The 22,198-nt window shown below is 54.3% G+C and overlaps 1 protein-coding gene and 1 long non-coding RNA gene across 2 annotated transcripts; both read left to right on the forward strand.

Annotated features, from left to right (window-relative positions):
- The first annotated feature begins 6,321 nt into the window (after positions 1 to 6,321).
- LOC115497955 (uncharacterized) lies at positions 6,322 to 6,930 on the forward strand. Its single transcript, XR_003963515.4, has 2 exons — positions 6,322 to 6,563; positions 6,672 to 6,930. It is a non-coding gene; the product is annotated as an uncharacterized lncRNA (long non-coding RNA).
- Positions 6,931 to 11,865: 4,935 nt separating this feature from the next.
- GSS (glutathione synthetase) lies at positions 11,866 to 21,443 on the forward strand. The gene is made up of 13 exons (XM_041720193.2): positions 11,866 to 11,983; positions 12,422 to 12,557; positions 13,558 to 13,703; positions 14,934 to 15,009; positions 15,774 to 15,913; positions 16,027 to 16,143; positions 16,694 to 16,774; positions 17,053 to 17,130; positions 18,711 to 18,777; positions 19,365 to 19,559; positions 19,938 to 20,019; positions 20,362 to 20,551; positions 21,179 to 21,443. The coding sequence occupies exons 2-13, from the start codon at positions 12,429 to 12,431 to the stop codon at positions 21,300 to 21,302; spliced, it is 1,425 nt and encodes a 474-aa protein (XP_041576127.2). The 5' UTR covers positions 11,866 to 11,983; positions 12,422 to 12,428; the 3' UTR covers positions 21,303 to 21,443.
- Positions 21,444 to 22,198: the final 755 nt, after the last annotated feature.

Consider the following 22,198-nt stretch of genomic DNA (forward strand, 5'->3'; position numbering starts at 1 on the left):
AAGCGCTGCTGCTGGGTTGAGAATGAGTGACATGGTCACCAAACAAGCTTTTCATTTTAGGGAGTGAGAGAAGACAGTGACAGCAATGCTAACTGATAAAAATTATATTAATGAGACAATTACCGAACACTTTCCCTTCTGATGCTGTCATCCCCCCACTGGAAGTCCCAGCTGGGTGAGCCGGAATCACTTTGGTGGCAAAATCCACATTCCCACTTTAGGTGAGATTGTCAATAACACCCCTTTCCTTGATAAGCTCAGCTAAAACCTATCCCAGCTCTACAGACCCAGTGGAGCCCTGGTGCCCTGCACAAAGACCCAGGGCTGTTCTGCTGAGCAATACTGCAGCAAGATAAAAGCAGGCTGGATGTATTATCCCTGCAAAGACCCTTCTAGAAGGCTGGTGTGGCAGCTGCTTGGAAAAGCACTTTTATGACTGTGCTTCTTAATATCCATCTAACGCAGTGCCACCCTGCAGAGCTCTGGAACGCCGCAGCCATCGCGGATGGAGCCACAACTTAGCAAAATACACAGTTCCCAGCAAAAATGCTCATGATCCAGGTCTGTCCCACCCTCCCTGTGCCAGCAGAGTCAACCCCTGTCCTCTGGGATCAGCCACCCTGCAGGGGTGAAGCGGGTTAGTAGAGGGGACATGCGTGCACACAGACATGCTCTGTATTACTGACCTTGGTGCTAGCACTGAGTGGCTCTGTGCATGCTGCAAAGCCCCTTTTTATTGTGTCTGTCAAGGTCAGAGTGGGAAAAGATATGTCAGAAATTCCCATGTGTCATGTCCACACAGCTCCATTGGTGCTGCTGTCCCACTGCCCGGACAGACACAAAAGGCAAACTTCACTTTTATCTCTCTGCAAATGCAGCCTGGTTATTTTTATTCCTGTATTGTCAGGCGAGTACAAAGGCAGAGTGAGACACTGCAGCTTGGGAAGGCAGCACAGCTCTCCCAGCCTGCTCTGCCTGCTCCAGTGGGGAGCTGAGGAATGAGAGCTCTGCCAGTTCCTCCTGCACCTGAGCACTCGATCCTGTTGCTCCTGCCTCCCACCATGCCAGGAGAGCTGCTGCTTGGGGGATGTGTGTGGCCACTGGCATTTCCAGCTGGAACATCCCAGCTTCTCACTCAGCTCTGGTTTAGCTTCTCCCAGACAGAATGCCTGGAAGGGGAAGGATTCTGGGGCTTCATCCTCCAGGTTCTGCTCCCTGAACTCCTCACCTTGGCATGGGAGCTTGTTTTGTGGCTAGGCCAAGTTCATAATCTCTCAGCAGAGAGGTTGCTGGGTTTCCTGCACACCATTTTACCCAGACAGCACCCAAAGGTACTGTGTACAACACAGTGATTGCAGACTGGAGCACACCTCCATGCTGGCAGCACCACCATGGCCTGAAATGGGCACAGGACACCCTGGGGCCATGCCAGCTCAAGGAAAAGCCATTTAGCTGCTGGCATCCAAAGTGCAATGAAGTTTCTACCCTGGAGAACCAGGGCCTGTGCCTGCAGGGTTTGCTATTCCCCATTCAGCACCTCTCACACCCCAGAGTAACTTGGGGCTGCTGTAGCCTCCTGACAGTGGGGGAAACTGAGGCAGGGAGTGGTTAAGGATCAGCTGTGCAGTGCTGTGCCCAGGCTGGATGTGGCACAGGCTCTGTCACAGCCAGAATAGCAGCACCAGAGGCTGCTTTGGGCATGTGGCTTCAGCCTGGGCACACAGCCGAGGCTGCAGAGAGATTTTTGCAACCCCAGCACCTGCCCTGAATCTAAGCCTTAGTCATAGTCAGTCTTTCCATCCAGCACACAGGTTTGCTGCTACACCCCCCCAGTCTGGGCTGTCAGTGCCATCATCTCTGCATCCCCCAACAGAAAGGTCCCTGCTCTCCCACCCTGCTTTGGAGAGAAGTCATGGGGTGGAGGAGTGTGGGAAATAGTAAAGGTGAGATTTTCAGAAAGCTGGAAAAGCAGGCTTTAGAAACAGACAGAGCAGAGAATCAGCTACAGCTGTAAAGTCTGAATGTAGAAAAAGTTACAATAGTATAGCAAGTAAGGACATGAAACAGCAGCTTGAGAAAGCCTCCAAACGCAGAGGAAGACTGCAGAGCCATCCCCTGTGGGCTGAGCCCCAGCAGGGAGGATGGCTGGGCTCAGGGATGGGTTGATGTTGCCTCCACTGGCAGTGCAGTGCTTTGCACAGTGCCAGGTTCCCCCAAGAACTGAAATGCTCCCATGGAGGGGAATCAGTAGCATGAGCAAGGACTTTGGGTACATCAGGATAAAACAGGGTGCAGGGCCCCATCCCCATGTCCCACATGGGCACTCCTCAGCAGGTTCAGTAGTGCAGGGCCTCATCTGGATTTGTGAGCAGCTGGTGCAGAGCTGGACTCCACCAAAGCATCTGCTGCAGCCCCCCAGGGGAGACCATGGGGACACTAGTCGAGGTCCCTCTTGACCATGGCACGCTCAATCTTGCCAAGATGGCAGAGTTACAGCAACCTGAAGAGCCACAGGCTCTGGGGGACACAGGTCCCTCCAAGGTTACCCTGGTGGTCTTCTGCCTCTCTGTCCTGGGCTCAGAGTCAGGTTTCCACCCACTCCCTGGAGGGACCCGAGGCTTTGGTGGGTCCTGTGCCAAGTACCTTTGCCACAAGGCAGTGGGATGAGCCCTTGGCCCAGACCCACCAGCTGGCCCAGCCTCACACATTCTTCTCAGGGCATGTACTCGCCCCACACTCTGCTCACCCCCTCCCCTGCCCTATCTTTAAAGCGATTTTATTTTCGGAGATCCCTCCTGCAGTTCCTTCTGTTCACCCTGGTTCCTCTCCCTCTTTGAAGAGGTTCCAGCAGGGTCCATCAAAGGCCAAGCAGATCTGTAGAAAGGGAAATGTGAATTGGCCACTCCAGCAGCTGCTGAAGGGTTCTTCCGCCAGGTTTGGGTGGTTTTGGCGCTGGTGTTTGTGATGTGGTTTTTCTGGATGGTGGGAAGCTCATTCTTTTATGCCTGGCAAGGCCCAAGCTGTGCCCTGCTCAGGCAGGTGGGACAGGGCAGTAGGATCCTATGGACTTGCCACAAAATCCCATGGGCACAACGAGGAGCTCATGGCTCCAGCCTGAGCAGAGAGGAGTTTTCTTTAGGTGGCTCTTGCCCAGAGTGAACAGCTGGCCCAAATGATCCCCCAGCCCTGCATGCCCACCCTCAGCAGTGAGATCATCTCCCTGACCACTGAGACACCTCTGCTCTTCCCATGGGCTCTGTGCTTGGTGTTGGTGTCCCATGATATGATGGAAAAAGAGGGGGCTCCTCAGCCAAGCCCTTGAGGGCTGGACAAGCCTCCCCTCATGGGACAGGACACCACCAGCACCAGAGAGCAGAGCTGACCCTTCAGTGAACGTTTTGTGGTCAGACCAGCTCCTAACCAGCCCTGGAGAGCCAGGAGGGTGCCAAGGGCTCAGCCACCCTCTCCAGAGAAATCCCCTGGCTGCTCCCTGACCCCCAGGAGGAATGTTTCCCATTAGCAGGCTCTGATAAGTGGCAGGAAGGAGAATTACTCTCTGTGTCAGACAGCTCACTAGAGGTTTCCACACTTAACATATCCCCACTATCAGCTCCCTGAAATGCACTGGAGGGGGGTGCAAAGGCGGCTGATTAGATAAAGACAATCTGCAGAGGGGCTATTTCAGGCATATTTCCATGGAGTGGGAATGTCTGCTCGCAGCGAGGCAGGAGGTGACAGGCCAGTGCTGCCAGAGCAGTCACATCCTTCCAGCTCAGCCTGCCCGTGCAAGGCTCCCTCCAAGGGAAACCCCTGAGCCCCCCCAGCCCTGTCCCACCAGGGTGACAGAGACAGCAGCCACCAGCCCAGCACAGCCCCCTCGCAGTGAGCAGGAAATGGGGGCAGCAGCAATGCTGCTGCTGGCATCCCAAAGCTTAGATGCTCCTGTGGGGTTTAGGATGGGGTTAACACTGGATCCCCTCATCTCACAGCTCCTTGGGCACTTCCTACCGTGGGTGCTGCCTGGATGTCCCACCCTGGGGACAGTGCTGGACCCATCCTGAGCTGGCTGTCCTTTGGCTGGCAGTGCTGCCTCTCTAACCTTTCATAAACACACACACAAAGCTGCTGCTGCCATGAGCACCTTCCTGCAGTGGTTCCCACCTTACCATGCGTGAGCCCTGGGCAGCACAGGCATGCTGGTGGCTGACCCTCCACACAGGGAGCCTCCAAAATGAGTATCAGGAATGAAAAAGTACCTGGAAGCGACATGGCATGAGAAATTATTGTATAGACTTAGCAAGCAAGGTCACACATAGGCATGGAGAGAGTAAGCTCACTGGAGACTGGAATAATTGGAGAGGTTTTGTTTGTTGGCCTTGAATTTTCCAGCTTTGAGGTTCTGGGGGTTTTCTTTTGGGGATTGCCATGATGAAGCATCTGTGTAGGAGTGAAGGTTGTACTGAACAATGCAAAATTACAGGAATGTGTGAGCCTCCGGTGAGGTTTTGGCAATGCACTTCAAAACAATGACAGTAAAGAGAATCTTGCCCTGTTCATCAGAATATTAAGAGCACCTTAATTGCAGCTGGCCTGCCAGGACAGACCCTGGAACACAGCAGCCTTTGGAAATCATGACCAGCAGCTGCCTAGGAGGCTGCAAGGGAGGGGTAGAGGCTGATCAGAACCACAGCAGGGCTGCAGTTCCAACACTGTGGGCATGGTCTGCCCCTGCAGTGGCCCAGCTGCTCTGGTTTTGCACCAGTTTTTATCTGCTGTGAGATCTGGGAGCAGATCTGGGAGATTTTTGGAGGAGGCTGGGTGGGTGTTGTCCTGCACATACACACCAAGCCCACACAACCAGTTCCTGGGATGATCCCCTGCTACCTCCATCCCTCTTACACCTTCTCCCTCACTCCATGGGAAGTGTCCCCACTGTTCTGGGTCATCAGCCCTCACACGAGATTGAGCTCAGTCCATCTCACGACAGGGGACAATTGTTTGAAGTGGAGTGGCAACAGGCGTGGGAGCACTTTATGGGATCTGCTCAGCTTGGACCTTTCTCAGGACCCAGGAGGGAGGAATATTCCTGCATGTCCTCACATCACAACAGAAGAACTTCTCACCTCATTATGGCACATCAGCCAAGATGGGCTTTTCTGTGTCAAAATTGCAGCAAATGTCTGGTTCCAGGTATCCAGTCTCTAGTCTGGACTGCAGACAGCAGCTTTCCCCTATAAACCATCCCCTGTCCCTAAATAAGGCTCTGTCCCATGGCTTTTGGGCTCAGGGTTTTCCTGAGCACCCCAGCACAGCAGCTGGGCTGGGGACACACACAGAGTCCGTGCTCCCACTCTGGGAGCTGGTAAGTGAAATAACCCTCCCTAGAAGTCTGTAACTCCCTTCTGGGGGGCAGTGGAGGGACAGGCACTGATCTCTGCTCTCTGTGATAGTGACAGGACCCAGGGAATGGCTGGAGCTGTGTCAGGGCAGGTCAGGCTGGGGATCAGGGAAAGGCTCTTCCCCAGAGGTGCTGGCACTGCCCAGGCTCCCCAGGGGATGGGCACATCCCCAAACCTGCCAGAGCTCCAGGAGCGTTGGGACAGCGCTGCCAGGGGTGCCCAGGGTGGGGCTGTTGGGGGGTCTGTGCAGGGATGGGGTTGATTTGATGAACTCAGTGTGTCCCTTCCAACTCAAAAGCTGCCCAGGCAGTAAGGGCTGGTGTTGGTGGGGATCTGGGCAGGGACCAGCTGCTGGGTCCCTGCACTGGGGCTGTCCCTGCAGGGACCTGCTCCCTGCTGGCAAAAGGGGATCCTCATCCGTGGCTGGTCCCCACCCTGGTGCTGCAGAGGCTTGGGCACAGCTCATGGCAGCAAAGGTGCAGCCTGGCACGGCAGGTCTGTTTGCCACCCCTGGCAGCCAGGCTCGGGCTGTTTACACCTCACCCCATGGCCACTTCATGGCACAGAAGGGTCTGGTGGAAAAGCCAAGGAAGTGAAATTGCTTTGGGGAAGAAATGACACTACCCACTTATAAATAAACCCGGGTTTCATTGATCTTTTAGATGCTCCCTTGGCAGAGAGTCCAATGTCACCGCTCCAGCAATGCAGACAATACTCGGGCATTGTTTTATTCTCAGTTACAGGCAAAGGGACAGCACCAGCTGCCGTTCTATCTTTAGCCCATGAGAGCACCCTTCAATTGTTCTGCACTTCAAACAATAGCCCCACGTGGGGCAGAGAAGGATTGCTGGCTTTACCACAGCGTTTTGCACCGAAATACAGCCTTAGAGACACCAGATTTCTGTCAGCCCTGGCTGAAGCTGGTGCTTATACTACAGGGAAGCCAAGGCTCCAGAGTGTCTTGGTTTGGTTTTTTTTTTGGATGATGGGCCAGCAAGAGGTTTGGCTCCCCGAGGAGATCTTTGAACTCTCTGCCATGAAAATAGCTCTATTGTTCTGTCTTTAGGATCTGATGCTGGGCATCACATCATCTCCTCCTGCCGTGCCTTTGGAGCTGCTCTATTGCAAGCACTGGTTCCTGCACTGATGCCCAAATATCCTGAGGTAAAACAGAGCTGCCCAAACCCTCAGCGTGAGTTAAACTGGTTTCTCTGCAGCTGGAAATGCAAAGGAGAACCCAAAGGGGCTTTGGGGTTTTTTCTCTCATTACAGGGTACCAGGGAAGCCGTTCTCGGGTCAGGCTCAGCTGAGGAGAGCGGGGTCATGGCACAACTATTCATTCCTGATGTTGGCTCGAGTTTCAATTGTCTGAGCGCAGGGCAGCCTTTGAAAGGGGATGCGACAGCCCAAAGCCACAAAGCCCATCTTTGAAGGCTCTTTAACAGGGAGAGGAGAGGTTTACAAATATAAAATGCTTTTCTTTAAACTTTGCCTGACTCTATTTTTAGCAAATAAAGATAATAGCCCAGTTGCTGTTGTTCATCTTTTGTTGCATGGAACATGCCAAATTCTTACCATGTTTGCCATATTTTTTTATGATTCAACCTCCTCTGAGCTGCATTGCAGCTCTCTGACCCTGTAGCAGTGATTATGAACAATCTGCATGTACAAATCCTCCCTGGGCTTCTGGATTACTCTGAAAAAAATCTCATTCTCCGGAGTCAATTGGGAAAACAGACAGAAAAGGCAAGTCACAGCTCTCTATAAAATACTTCTCCTATTCTGAGCAGGGTACATTCATTCCAGGAACTCCCAAGGAAATGGTAGAACTTTTTTCCCAGCTTTTTGCAATGAACTTGGGATTGTTTTTGCAATGTTTTGCTTAGAAACTGAAGCTTTTTGTGCCCTTTTTCAGAGCAAGCATCAGGTAGGGGAGATGCAGGACCTGAACTGAGGATTGAGAAGGGCAATGCTTCTGTTTGAGAAATCTTTATCCTTCTGCACCCTTATTAAAATTTGTTCATCACTTCTGGTGAGGTCTGAGCTGGATCCTGGCCCAGGGCAGTTTTCCAGTGAGATAAGGCTGGATCACCAGCTGCCAAATTCACAGCCTGGATCTGTATTAATTAAGGTGTGAATCCACAGTTACTGATGGATGGGAAAGAAGAGAGGAAAAGCAAAGAGGAGGATTCTGTGCCCAGAAAACAAACAGGGTGGGTGTTTATAGAATCACAAAACAGTTTGGATTGGGAGGGACCTTAAAGTTCATCTCATTCCATGTCCCTCTCACTTCCATATCCATGTCCACGTCCCTGCCACTACACCAGGTTGCTCCAAGCTCTATCCTTTGACAATTCCAGGGATGGGGCAGCCACAGCTTCTCTGGGCACCCTGTGCCAGGGCCTCAGCACCCTCACAGAGTAGAATTTCTTCCCAGTATTCCATCTAACCCTGCCCTCTAGCAGTGGGAAGCCTTTTCCTCTGTTTTATCAATCCAGAACCTTGTCCCCAATCCCTCTCCAGCGTTCTTGGAGCCCCTTTAGGCACTGGAAGGGGCTCTGAGGTCTCCCCAGAGCCTTCTCCTCTCCAGCTGAACACCCCCAGCTCTCCCAGCCTGGCTCCAGAGCAGAGGGGCTCCAGCCCTTGGAGCACCTTCATGGCTCTGCTCCAACCTCCCAGGAGAGCTGTAAGTGCAGAGCTTAATTTTGGTGACAGATCCAAAAGAACAGAGCTAAAAGGCTCAAAATGACCTGGACAACTCCTGGCACAGGTAGTAGGATAAAGTGCCAGTCATGTCCCAGCTGGTCCAACAGTGATAAACTCTCTGTGGAGGGTGACCAAAGGCAAATGTAACAACAGGCACTGTCCAACTTGCTGGAGGCACATCCCAGGGTCAGGGCTGCCTTCTCATCCTCCTCTTAGTGCATCCCACTTCCAAGTGCCCTCCTGGGATTTTCCCTTCCTGCCTCAGGGTATTGTCCTTGATCCACCCACAGCCTCTCTGCAGGTTAGGTGGGTCAGGAACCCTCCTGTACAGACAGGTTTGGACAAAGGGCTTTTGGAGGGGCTTTGCACTAGTGCAGTGACAGACTTGGTGCTGCTTTTGCTGCTGCCTAACAGCAGCTCTTAGGACAGCTGATGCAAAGGTTAAAGTCACTGGCCCAAGGTCACCAGCAAGTCAATGGTCAAGTGAGGAAAGGACCCATAGGCAGGCAAGTGACACATCCTATAGCTCTGGGACAGGGTCACCCAGGGGATGGAGAGATCCCCATCCTGGGAGATTCTCAAGGTGGGGCTAAATAAAGCCATGGATGCTCAGTTCTTGTTCTAGGGATGCTTCCACTGGAGCAGGAGGTTGGGTTAGAGACCAGACACCTCCCTGACAGCAGGAAATGCCTGAGCTAATCCCTGCTGGTAGAGGAGACAGAAAAAAAAATAAGTATCCAATGGCAGCACTCTAGAGTCAATTAAATAATCTAAAATCTCTCAGTTTTGTGACTGCAGGATCTAAGCATCATATGTGAATTTACTCATCCCACTCCCAAAGCTGTACTGGTAAAAACTGAAGTGCAAAGATGAAGGCCTGGCACTGACAGCGCTGGCCCCTCCAGGCCTCACCGAGCTGGGCACAGGGGCCAGGGCTGCTGCCATTCCCAGGAATGTGGCAGGGCAAGGATCCCCTCGTTGGCTTTTGTCTCTTGAACAATCCGGGCACAAAGCTGGTGGGGAAGCAAAGGCCGCAGCCTTTGGGGGCTCCAAGCCTTTAACATCGGCCCCTGCAGCTGCAAAAGCTGCTCCCCAGATCCTGGCTCCTCCAGCAATACTCAAGCCTGTCACGGCCTTCAGAGCGAGAATGTGGATTTTGTATCCCTGTGGCCCGATGGTGGCTCAGCCCAGGAGTCTGTGTGGCTCCAGCAGGAAGGGTGGCCGAAGGTTTCCTGCCTGATTTGATGGCATCGCTGCAGGGGCCACTGCTGTCAGAACCCCCTCTCTGCTGGTGACAGCTCTGCTCTTGGGGACACCACTCTGCAGCAGCCCAGGAACACGAGCCGTGCCCAGTTCCGGGAGCAGCATCAGGGGGACCCTTGTGCACAGGGACCCTCAGCCCCGGGGGGCTGTGCCAGCACCCCCAGGGACCTCCAGCCCCAGGAACACAGAGCAAGTGGAAACTACAACTCTGCAAATGCTGCTTGTGCCCAAAGCAAATGCAAAGAGAGCTGGGCTGTGACAAACAAGGACAATTTATTTACAGAGCAGCAGTAAAAACAATAAACTCATTTACATGATAAGAATCATTATGACAACAATCTATAGAACTTATTTACAGAAAGTTCTAAGAAATAACAATTTGCAAAATGTATTTACATAAGGCCCAATGAAATAACAACCTTCAAAACATATTTACAGAAGGCTCTATGAAATAACAATATTCATAACATATTTACAGGAAACTATCAAAGAACAACCTATAAACCATGTACAAAAAGAAGATTTCTGCAGCCAGCAGCTCTGTCAGTTCTGGAAGAGAGGGAAGCAGCACAGAGCCACTCCAGCCTGGCCCTGAGGGCTGTTCCCTGTGTCCCCAGACTGGCACACGCTGGCACAGTGGGACTCTGCTGCCAACACCGAGCCCAGCTGGAATTGTAAAAACATCAAGTCCTTGAATGATCACATTTGGAAGGACCCTAAAGATCATCTCATTCCAGCCTGAGCAACCTCCCACCAGACCAGGTTGCTCAGGGCCCATGAACCTGGCCTTGAATGTTCCCAGGGATGGGGCATCCACAGCCTCTCTGCACAGCCTGTGCCAGGGCCCAACACCCTCACAGTAAGCAATTTCCTCCCATCATCAAATCTAAACCCATAAATCTGATCCCATTCCCCTTGTCCTGTCACCACAGCTCCCGACAAAGAATCCTCTCCTGCTTCCCTGTAGCCCCTTCTCTCACTGGAAAGGTGCTGGGAGGTCTCCACACAACCTTCTCTTGTCCAGCCTCAGCAGCCCCAGCTCTCTCAGCCTTGCCCTATATAGAAGTTCCCCTCAGGAACTTTGTGGCCTCCTCTGGAGCTCCAGCAGTTCCGTGTCCTTCTCCTGTGCGAGCCCCCAGAGCTGCAGGCACCCCGCAGGCAGGGTGAGCAGAGAGGCAGGGTCCCCTCGCTGCCCTGCTGCCCACGAGTGGGGTGAGCCTGGCACACGGGGGGTTCTGGCTGCCAGGGCCCCACAGTTCTGTCCTAAATGAGCTGTGAAAATGCTCAAGTCATTCTGTTATTTCAGTGGATACACAAATGTTTGCTTTGTGATGACAACAAATCAACAAATCGTGTTTCTTTTTACACTGTTGTGTTGGAGGTACCAACACAGGGTTGTTCCATTTCATTACACTTATTCAGAGGGCAGACAAAATTAGGACTGACAGCTCCTTTGTACATTGAAACGAAAAAGTAGAAAGGACCTGCTTGGGTTTGATTTATTTACATCTAACTTTTGCTTGTTCCTAATAGAAAATTAACCCTCTCGATTTCCCACACTGTCATTTCAAGCCCTGTTGCTGGGAAATGAATGTCCTTTAAGTACACGAAAGGCTCCTGAGACCTGCTCTTTCCCAGGCACCCCCAGGTGCAGGGGCCCAGAAGAGCCCCAGCCATGGCTCTGTGTGACAGGAGGGCACAGAGCCACGCTGTCCCCTGAGGAGCCCGTGCCAAAGGGAGCACAAACCCACAGCCACAGGGCCAGAAAAACCTCAGCTTGCACAGTGCCCCAGGGCACCCAGAACACTGCTGTTATGTGTAGTAAACATAATTCGCGCCATTCCTTGTATGAAATGTGTAATATTGGATACTTGTTAGATTATGCTCGGTTGTATTAGAAGCCCCACTACTGGGTCTATACTGGAAACTGATTTATAAGTAAGAGGGTGCGGCTCAGCCAGGAGATGGGCCATGGCTGGAGAGATACAGGGGACCCCAGGCGCTGATCATCGCCTGAACGACCCGAGATATATCATGGAAATCCTTGGACAGATAGATGTGAATGCAGGTTCCTGTAAACTTCATCAAGAGATTCAACAACTCCAGACACTGAATTGTTCTTCATCACCAAAAAAGAAAATCTTATTAACCTATGGACTCTGAATAGAAGAGAAGACTGATTGCCGAAATCTTGGCCTCAGGCGGATTTTTTTCTATAAAAACCGCTTGTGCCAGGATGGAGGTGTGTGGGCACAGAGGAAAACCTCGGATTTCAGCAGCTGCAGCCCCAGCCACAAGCGAGCAGCCACAGCGCTCTCGCCGCCCTCACGATGTCGCGACATGGCGTCACACCGCCGTGACACAGCCCCGCGCGTGCGCGCTGCGCGCTCCCAACGCGGCTCCTCCTCCTCCCGCCCCCGCCGCGCGGCATCGCGCACGAGGGGCGCTTTCCTCACGATGATTGGTTTGGTGAGCTGCCAATCTGCGTGAGGGGCGGGGCGAGGGGCGCGGCCCATCCAATCACGGGGCGGTCCGCAGCGCCCGCGCCGAGCGACCGGAGCGGGTGAGGGCGGCGGAACCGGGAGCGGCGGGACGGACCGGGGGAAGGACCGGGGGTCAGTGAGGGGCTGGGGGTCGGAAAGGGACCGAGGCCTCGGGGGTCAGCGGACAGCGATGTGCCAAGGGCTGGGGCTCAGGGAGCGGCGAGCGGGAACCAGGAAGGGGCCGGGGGTCGCGGACCAGGGTCGGGGGTCAGGGCGCACTGACGGTCTGGGGAGCGGGGCCCGCTGAGGGCACGGGGAGCGGGGCTCAGGGCACGGGGAGTGGGGCTGAGGGCACGGGGAGCGGGCTCAGGGCACGGGGAGCGGGGCTCAGGGCACGGGGAGCGGGGCTGAGGGCAGGGGGAGCGGGGCTGAGGGCACGGATGCGGGGCTCAGGGCACGGGGGCCGGGCTCAGGGCACGGGGGCCGGGCTCAGGGCACGGATGCCGGGCTCAGGGCACGGATGCCGGGCTCAGGGCACGGGGCGGTGGTGACGCTGTGCTGTGCCCGCAGCGCTGCCATGGCCGCGGGCTGGCAGGACGTGGTGCGGGACGCGGCGGCCGTGCGGGAGGCGGCGGCGGTGGCGGTGGACGCGGCGCTGCTGGCGGGGGTGCTGATGCGGACCGGGGAGCAGCCCAACGCCTCGGATGTGAGTGCATAGCACACGGAGGAGCCGCTGCCGTGCCGGGGTCCCTGAGCCCTTGGCAAGGAGCGGCTCCCCAAGGGACAGCCCTGCCATACAGATTCCCTTTTCCAAGGAGAGAGGTAGATCTGGGAAGGCTTAGGAAATTGCCTGTTGTGGTGCTGAGAGTTAATCCTTTTCCCAGCCTCTCACCACCCATATGAACCTTTGAACCAGAGGAGAGTCTCATGGAGGGGCCTCTGCTTCTGGCATGTTCCCAGCTGCAGTCAGCCTTTGTCCCATAAGTGGGTGAGGTGACAGGGGTGGAGGTGGCTGATGTTTGGGATTTGCCTCTGTCGGCTGGCTGTGGTGGGAGGGTGAGCCTATTGGAGCAGAATGCCATGAGGGGTCTCAGAGGAAGAAGTACCCCTGTGCAGGAGGGGTGGGGCACCATTGAGGAAGGGTCCCTGAGGAGCTGGGGGCAAGCAGACAGCTGGCAGGGGTACAGGGGGGAGGTCTTCTCCACAGCACTGCTCCTTGATGTCAGGTCAGGGCTCTGAGTGATCTCAAAGGATGAGAGGAAAAGGGAGCCTGGGAGGAGAGGCAAAACACACTGCTAGTGTCCTTCGTTTCATGTAAAATGCAGGTGAATTGGAAGCTTCTCTGTGGTGTAATATATGGACTTTTGAGTGTGACCCCATGCGTGAGATGTGGGATGAGGCAGGGCTCTGGAGCAGGGATCAAAGGAAGTAACTGACACCCAGAACCCAGGACTGGCAAATTATCTTTTTTTGTGCCCCTGAGAAGTTGTGGAGACGGGGAGAGACAGCCTAGCCCAGGCACTGGAACAGCAGTGCCCCGTGGGTGGTTCATAAAGCACAACCCTCAGAAATTAGGAATCACCAGGGTCGAGGCCATGTGTCTGCCCTGCAGGGCTGGGGGTGCCTTTAGACAAGCAGAAGAAGCACGTCCTTAGCTCCTCTTCAGCTGCCCAGACCTGACTGTTCTGCTGCATCCCTGCCTGCAGGTGGTGAATTACGCACCCTTCACGCTGCTCCCGTCTCCAGTGCCACGGGCTTTGTTTGAACAAGCCTATGCTGTCCAGCAGGATTTTAACCTGCTGGTGGATGCTGTCAGTCAAAACAAAGAATTCCTGGAGCAAACTCTGGCCAGGTAACATTTTTGCGTGTTGCATTTGAATGAAATATTTTAAATGTAAAGCCTTTATCACCCTTGTGGCATCCCTACCTTTCTGAGGTCTCGTTGGGCCCCAGAAAATGGGACATCTGGCCAAGACCTGATTCTCTGCTATCATCTTCAACCTTGCCACTTTTTCAGGCTTGTGCATTCATACTTGTGAACTATTTGACCCCTGGGCCTTAAATGCAAATCACTGGAGTCTTTGAGTACTGGATTTAGGAGTCTCTTTTAGTCTTATTCTGCATCTGCCTGTGTCTGTCCAGTACCCACCAGCTCTGCTGCAGCAGTGATGAGAAGGAGGTGTCTGTTCTGTTTCCACACACTTCATCAGTCACCCCCATCCATCCCTTCTTTCCCAGCCACAAGCTCTGGCTGCAGGAGGGCTGTCCAGCCATGGCTCCTGGGTTCTGCTGAGTTTATCTGTGGCTGTTTCCCTGGGCAGCAGTGACCATTTGTCCCTTGTTATTGTGGGATCGATGCTACCACAAATCTCTCTTCCCTTCCCACTGCCTGTTCTGTGCTGCCTGTGCACGTGCTGCTGCCTCTGGCACTGGGACAGAGCAGAGGAGGCTGTTTTCCAGCATCCTTTTGTTTTGTTAAAGCCTGACCCCTTGGAGCTGTTCCAGAGCTGGCTGCAGCCAGAGCCTGTGGGGACATGTCTGTAGCTGTGCTTAAAGAATGCAGCACCTGGGGCTTGTGTGTGCTCAGGTGCCTGCCCTGTGCCAGGGCAGCTCCCTGGAGATGCTGCTCCGGGATTTGGGGCCCTGAGGAAAAGCCTGATCTGCTCTAGCAGGGCCACAGTGTGTGGGATTTGGAGCCTGACAGGATGGGGATTGCATGAAGCTTGTGAAGCTTCTCTGAACTGTGTGCAGGCCCAGAGAGACCTGTGGTTTCTTGCTTGAACCTGCAGAATTCTGCTGCACTTCTTTGCCTTTACTTGTCCCATCTCTGCCCTGTCAGTGAATCACCTCTGCACAGGAGGGTCTTTGTGGAGTGGCTGTGTTTTGCAAACTGGGTTTGTGTTGTGGTTTTGCACTGAGCATTCATGGGGAGGTGTTTCACAGTGCTACAGCACTTGGTTGAGCCCCAGCCCTGCTCTTTGCTGGAGAATGCCCGTGCTAAGGGCTTTTTCTGCAGAAGAATTAACTTTCTGTTCCTCTGTGGCAGCAGCAGGGGGCTGACGTGGTCTGTGTTTCTCTCTAGCACCATCAAGGTAGACGATTTCACGGCTCGACTCTTCAGAATCTACGTGCAGGTTTTGGAGGAAGGCTTGGCTCAGGTACTGTGGCAGGGGATCCCAGTGGTCTGTGCCCCCTGGCAGTGTGGTGGGGGTGCCTGGGCTCTGGCTGCAAGCTTTGCCACTGTGGACTCTGAGCTGTGCCGGCTGCTCACTCCCTGCCCTGCAATGTCCTGTTGAACAGCTGAGCTCTTTGGTTGGTGCTGCTGGAAACAGCTTGGCCTGGAGAGGGAGGATTTCCTGTGGTTTGTCTTTGTCCTCTGGGAGCCTCAGAGTGTGTGGGGACATGTGTCCTGTTGGCACCTGCACTGGCTAGGCCATCCCTGCAGAAGCTCCTTTACTCTCAGGAGTTTTGGGAGTTCCTCTGGAGCTCTGAGAGGACTGTGGGCCCTGGGCAGGGGGCAGAGCACCCAGTACATGACCTGCAGTGGTTTGTATCAAACTGAGGGTGACAGGACAAGAGGGAAAGGCTTCAAACTGAATGAATAGGTTTAGCTGAGATATTAAGAAATTTACTGTGCAGGTGGTAAAGGTGATGGCACAGGTTGCCCAGAGAAGCTGTGGCTGTCCCATCCCTGAAAATATTCAAGGCTAGGTTGGACAGGGCTTGGAGCAACTTGGTCTGGTGGAAGGTGTCCCTGCCAGCTGCAGGGGCTGGGATGAGGTTGTCTTTAAAGTCCCTTCCAACCCAACCCATTCTGGGATTCTCTGACTGGATCTGCCCTGGGAGGATTTTGAAGCAAGGTCATCAGAGAATTTGCAATTAAAGGCAACAGGAGACCCCAGCTCCCCTTCCTGTGTTCCAGACTGTGTTTTTAGGCATCAACCGCTCGGATTACATGTTTGACTGTGGGCTGGATGGCACAGCAGCTCTGAGGCAGATAGAAATAAACACCATTGCTGCCAGCTTCGGGGGGCTCACCTCCCGCACTGCCGACGTCCACAGGTGAGGAGCACCTCCCACTGCAGCAGCTGCACTGCACGGCCCTGTGCTCTCCAGACTGCTCCCTTGGTCTGGCTGGGCATGGACATGGCATTTACAGCATTTGTGTTCCACAGGTTGGTGTTGAAAGTGCTGGGAAAGACCGAGGAGGCATCCCAGCTGCTGCCCAACAACCCAGCAAAGGGGCTGGCCTTGGGAATTGCCAAAGCCTGGGAGCTCTACGGGTCCCAAAGGTAAGGACAGAGGAGGAGTGTTGCAGCACTTCTGAGAGAGAGAGGGCATGATTTATGTCTGGAATGAGATTTGAGCTACTCCAGTCTAGGCCTCAGATCTGGGCCTTGTGAGGCCTTCCAGCCTGTGACGCAGTTAGAAATTAAGAGCTTGTGGTGCAGTTAGAAATTATATTAAGCTGTGATGTGAAGCACTGGGCTGTCTGGGTGTGAAGTAGTATAGGTTTATAATGTGAAGTTTAGTCCACCTTAAGACAAAGACAAACAATGTTAGCTTGCCAATGAGAGTGCCTTTTTAAACTGTAAACTGTATTGAAGTGTAGATAAACTGCCATCTTCTCACTAATAAACGGAGAACATTTGATTAACGATATTGGTTTGATGTGTGTTTGTCTAGTCCAGTTTTCCTGTCTTATGAGGACCCTGGCTTTGAAGGAGAGCGTGAACAGAAGCAGTGCAGGGAGCCTGAATCACAGAGATGGAGAGCTGGTGATCCAGCTAGGAGCATGTGGGGTGTTTATGGGTTTATTGATGTCCTTGGTATCTCTTCCAGGGCTGTGGTGATGTTTCTGGTGGAGGAAGTCCAGAGGAATATTTTTGATCAGCGTTGTGTAGAAAATGAGCTTTGGAACAGGTAAAGTTTGAATTTTCCTGGGATGGGAAAGGAAGGGGATGGTTCTGTTTCTGGTATGGAAAGCTGAGCAAACAGCTGGCAGATCATAGGAAACATGGGATGGTTCCTAAACAGGGAGTTTTTTGGGCTGTAGGGTTTCTCTGGCTCCATCACACAAAGCCTGAGGCTGTTTGTGAAAGAACCTGCAGATTCTCGTTGCTGCAGCCATGGATTCCACCCATGATCTGCAGCTCTTTGTACCTGTGCCCAGCTGGTGACCCTTGCGCTCCTGTTGGCAGGAATATCCGCGTGGTCAGGAAGCGGTTCCGGGATGTGTTTGAGCAGGGCTCCCTGGATGCCAGCAGGAGGCTGTACATGTGAGTATGAGCCAAGGTGCGCACTCCTGCCGGCTCTCGGCACGCAGGGCTGCCAGTGGGAGCTTGCAGCCAAAGCTGCCTGAAAAAGTGACTGAGGAAGCAGTCCTCTTCCACGTTCCAGGCTGCTGCTTCCTCTTGGAGCTCAGATGGCTTTGTGTTCATGGGGGTGAGATTCTGCAGACACACACCAGTGCCTTACAGCTGCAGTCATAATCCCCCTCCTTCAGCCTTCATTGCTCTGGGAGATCTTTACCTCCTTCACAAAGGTCTGATCTGAGCAGCCCTGGCTGTTTGAGAGGCTTCCACAGAGCCATTTCCTGTTTACTGTTCACGTGCTGCTCTGCCACTGGGAGCTGGGCTGGGTTGTTAGTGCGGGAGGAGGAAGCATTCCATGTCCTTTGGGGATCTCTTGGGTTGGAACTCTCTCAGTGTCTTGCCCATTCCCTGTGGAGACCAGGACGGGAGGATCACAGCCTCCCAGTTGGTTCCAAGTGTGACGTTTGTCCTGTTTCCAGGTAATGTGCTGGGAGCTGTATGAACCTAAGGGAGGGAACTCCTATGCGCTGGAGTATGAACCTAAGGGAAGATGTAGTTTCATGACAGTGGTTTTTCTGTAGTGAAGCTCATTTTTCAACCTTTGGAGTCTGTGCTGTGTTTAATTAATGAATGTATTGTTATGGCTGCAAAGTAGAGGGGAAAGTGTATCCCTTGTTCTTCCTCCTGAGCATCCTCCCTGTCACTGCTGGATGCCTCCTGCCTGTCTGCCAGCAGCTCCCAGACCAAGTGCACAGTTTGGAGGCCAAAGCTTGGGTGTGTGGTGCTACAGCTGTGCTGCCAGCTCAGCCCTGGCAGGCTGGTTTGGTGCCTCTCAGGTTGCTGAGTTGATGTCTGAGCTTGAATTGCCACAGGACCTTGTTCCCTCCAGCTTCAAGAATCACAGAGCTGTTAAGGCTGGAAAAGATCTCTGAGACTGAGTCCAGCCTGTGACCCAGCACCACTGAACATGTCCCCAAGTGCCACAACCTCACATCTTCAGGTCCCTCCACTGCCCTGAGCTACCTGTCCTAGTGCTTGACCACCCTTCCAGTGAAGAGATTTTCCCTAATCTCCAATCTGAACCTCCTGTGGTGCAACTTGAGGGCATTTCCTCTTGTCCTGTCCCTGTTCCCTGGGAGCAGAGCCCAAACACCCCCCGCCCTGGCTGTCTCCTCCTGTCAGGGAGTTGTGCAGAGCCAGAAGGTCCCCCCCGAGCCTCCTTTTCTCCAGGCTGAGTCCCCCAGGCCAGCATGGGGTAAAAGCTGTTAAAAATGAGGTGCTTACCCTCTGCAGAGCTGGGTGTCAGAATTACTGAGCCTTTGGTTAGAGCAGAGGCTGGGTGTCAGCTCCCTGTGTCTTGGGACAGGCCAGCCTGTGGTTCAGTGGACAGGAGCTTGCAGTGTTCAGCTTGCTCTGGCAGAGCCAGGCAGGAGCAGCAAGGCCAGAGGCCAAGGAGAAGGGGCAGGGGGCTGTGATCCCCCCTTGGTGCTGGGATGGGGCAGAGCCTGGCCTGGCTCTGTGAGAACTTCTGGTTTCCATTCCAGGGATGGCCAGGAGGTTGCAGTGGTGTATTACAGAGAGGGCTACGTGCCCCAGATCTACAACGAGCAGGTCAGTACCTCCCTGCCCCAGAAACCAGCAGCTGGGCATTGCCCGGGGAGCTCCAAATAATCCCAGGGCTGTCTGGGGTGGGATCAGTCCTGCCCTGGGTGGCTGGGAGCATTGGGAAGCTGTGACTCCAGAGAGCAGGTGGGTGACCCTGCAGGAAGAAAAATGGGTGTCTTTCTTCTCCGGGAGGTGATTCCTTAGTGCTGCACTGAATTATTTCTGTACAAATAGGGGTTAACACAGATATGAGCACCTGCTTAAAGGTTGCAGACTTGGTCTAGAGATCACTCTGCTCTTAGCACGATCAGGCTGCAGGTAGTAATAGCACAGAGCAGATCTTGCTGGTGTCTCGAGGTGGCAGCACCAGACAAGCTCGGGAAGGTGCACACAGTGGATTCATTTGACTGTGCCACCCAGAGGTGGCGGGAAATTCATGCCTGCTTTTCTCTGGAGTGCTACTCCCACCCCCTGTCCCTGCCAGCAGGCAGGGAGGAGACAAACCATATGTTGTTAACTGCACAGAAAAGAGCAGAGCAAACCTTTTGTGTGTTGTTTTTCCTCGTGGCATGGCTGCTCCTTCTCTGCCTCAGAACTGGGCGGCAAGGCTGCTGCTGGAGAGGTCCCGGGCAGTGAAGTGCCCTGACATTGCCACGCAGCTGGCGGGCACCAAGAAGGTGCAGCAGGAGCTCAGCCGGCCGGGCACGCTGGAGAAGCTGCTGCCCGGCCACCCTGAGGCCATCGCCCGGATCAGAGCCACCTTTGCAGGACTCTACTCCCTGGACGAGGTGAGTGGGAGCAGGGCTGGAGCAGGAAGGGACGTGCACACCTGTGCTTTTTGCTGGAGGAGAAGAGAGGGCTTTGCTGTGGTCCTTGGGGAGTTTGTTGATGTCTCTGCTCAGAGGGATCTGCTGGGGAGCCCCTGCCGCTCCCTGATGCTTTGCTGTTGGCAGAATCGTTTAGGTTGGAAAAGCCCTCCAAGATCACAGAGTCCAACCTTTGACCAAACACATTATCAACTAGACCATGGCACTGACTGCCACATTCCATCACTCCTTGAACACCTCCAGGGGTGGCGACTCCATCCAGCTCATTCCCATGTGAAACCACCCTGTGCATGAAGAAATTATTCCTGGTGTCCACCTGTTTCCATCCTTTCCTGCCAGGGCGAGGAGGGTGACAGAATAGCTGCCAGAGCCATCGCTGACCCCGACCGCTTTGTGCTGAAGCCTCAGCGTGAAGGTGGAGGTACGAGCTGGGCTGTGGAGGTGTGAGCTGGGCTGGGCCCTTGGGGGTTTCCATTGTGGTTTGTGCTGTGTTTGGGACAGGCAGCAGCTCTCTGCCAGTTCCTGGTCTTGTGCTGAGGGATAAAGGGTGGCTTATGGCTACTCATAGCCATGGGGACTAGTCCTGCCACTAAGGCAATGCTGCTCCTGGAGGAGCTCCCAAGGCCCTGGTGCTGGGTGTGGAGAGCCCAGGCAGCACCTGGGGAGACAAAGGCTTGGTTATTTGGGCTGCCAGGGCCACACAGCTGGGGCCAGGGGCTTCTGCTGTCCTGGAAGGGCTTTATGTGCTGCTTTTGTTTGCCAGGGAACAACCTCTACGGTGAAGAGCTCAGGGAGGTTCTGGAGAAGATCAAAGACAGCCCTGAGAGAACATCCTACATCCTGATGGATAAGATCAAGCCCCAGCCAGCACTGAATTACCTGCTGAGGGCTCACAGCCCCCTCCAAGTGTCCGAGTGCATCTCCGAGCTCGGGATCTTTGGTGTCTATGTCAGGTGAGCAATGTGCTTGTGTTCCAGGGCAGTTCCCTGCTCCTGCCATGGAGCAGCTGCTTTCTGCCCTCTGTGCTGCCCAAGCACAGCCACGGGACAGGTGTCTGGTGATGTGCAGGGGACAGATGTGACCATTCAGCCTGTGCCCCTGGGAGCAGCTCTGAGCATGTGTGCACAAGCTGAGCTGCAGCTCTGCTGCCAAAGGAGCTGTTGGAAAACCACAGGGCTCGTGCTTCTTGTGGATGTGTCTAATCCCTGATTTCTGGGAGCACTTCCTGGGTTCTGAATGCAGCCCCATGTGTGGCTTTTCTGAAGCCCTCTGAAATACCTGAAGGCCTAATGCCTGTTCAGCTCTAATAGGAGCTGCTGTTGGTTAAAACCCTCACAGGCCACGTTTCCATAGGGTATAAATGAAAGTCCTTTTCACAGGTTTGGGAACAAAGGTGCTGTGGCAGCATCCAGCCCCTGGCACTGCCCATTTGAAGGGTCAGTGCAGCCACCACTGCAGGGCCCCCAGGTTAGCCCTGGGGCTCTGCCCTGCCGTGTGCTGACAGGAAAGCTGCATCGCTGCCCCAGAGCAGTGCCAGGAGCTCTGTGCTCTGCAGGGCTCAGTTTCCCTCTCCTTTGCAGGCAGGGCCGGGAGCTGGTGCTGAGCCAGGCCGCGGGGCACCTGCTGCGCACCAAGGCCGTGGAGCACGCGGACGGCGGCGTGGCAGCCGGGGTGGCCGTGCTGGACACGCCCTACCTGGTGTGAGGAGCCATAGCCCCCCTCCTCTCTGCTGCCTGAAGAGCTCATCTGCCCCAGGGATTTCTCCTTAGGGTGCTTGCCAAGGTCCGACTGCTGGAGGCTGTGAGGAGGGACTGTGTGATGCACCTGCTCGGAGGTCCTGGGTGCCAGCCCCAGCTTCTTCTGCTGATTCCCCCTCCAGGAGAAGGATTCCCTTGCTCTGCCTGCTCAGGGGGCCCTGTGCTTCCCAGGACTGCAGGGTTCTGGATGTTCCCTTGGCAAAGGGATGTAGAGCAAAGGGTCAAGGTGCCACAGCAGGCCTTTGTGCTGCTCCCACTTGTGAGCTCCTTATGCTGCATGATTTCTGGAGACATACATCGCCTAAGGAATGAGAGGAGAAAGGTGCATGGGCAAGTATCAGCCTTTATCTTCATCCAGTGCCTCAGTGCTCTTCATCCTTAAAGAGAGAGCCCAGCTCCACTCACCATGGCCCCTCCAGCCCTCCTTGCCATGCTGCTGCTGTCCTGATTTCTATTTTCCCCTGTGCCTGAGGATCCTCAGGGTTCCTGCACCAGGCACAGCTGCCCTGGGTATTTGCCCAAGGGCCTCATGCTTGCTTTTGCTTTGCCCAACTCCTGTTTTATTGGACTGGGTGCCTCTGTGCCACACAGGGCAGGCAGCAGTGCAGGGTCCAGGGCAGACTCCCGCTGCATCCTGCAGCCCTGTCCAACAGATCTCCACAGGCTGCTGTAAGAATCCCTCAGAGATGGAGTCAGCCCCCAAGGCAGCAGAGAATTGGAGCCTTGTGTGTGTTGGTAAAACCCAAAGCACTCTGGGTTTGTGCCAGTGCATTCCACTGCAAATCAAACCCTGAGCATCCTCCTGTCAGGGAGCCCCAGCCTTGGGAATGCTCCTGCTGAGAC

Source organism: Taeniopygia guttata, chromosome 20, assembly GCF_048771995.1.
Source record: "Taeniopygia guttata chromosome 20, bTaeGut7.mat, whole genome shotgun sequence".
NCBI classification, from domain to species: domain Eukaryota; kingdom Metazoa; phylum Chordata; class Aves; order Passeriformes; family Estrildidae; genus Taeniopygia; species Taeniopygia guttata.

What these genes read in the sequence shown, in the direction of transcription:
- GSS (XM_041720193.2), top strand. Translation starts at nt 12,429, where the DNA reads ATGGCCGCGGGCTGGCAGGACGTGGTGCGGGACGCGGCGGCCGTGCGG. An exon ending in TGGAGGAAGGCTTGGCTCAG is followed by an intron (nt 15,010 to 15,773) that starts GTACTGTGGCAG and finishes CCTGTGTTCCAG; the next exon opens with ACTGTGTTTTTAGGCATCAA. An exon ending in GCCAGCAGGAGGCTGTACAT is followed by an intron (nt 17,131 to 18,710) that starts GTGAGTATGAGC and finishes TTTCCATTCCAG; the next exon opens with GGATGGCCAGGAGGTTGCAG.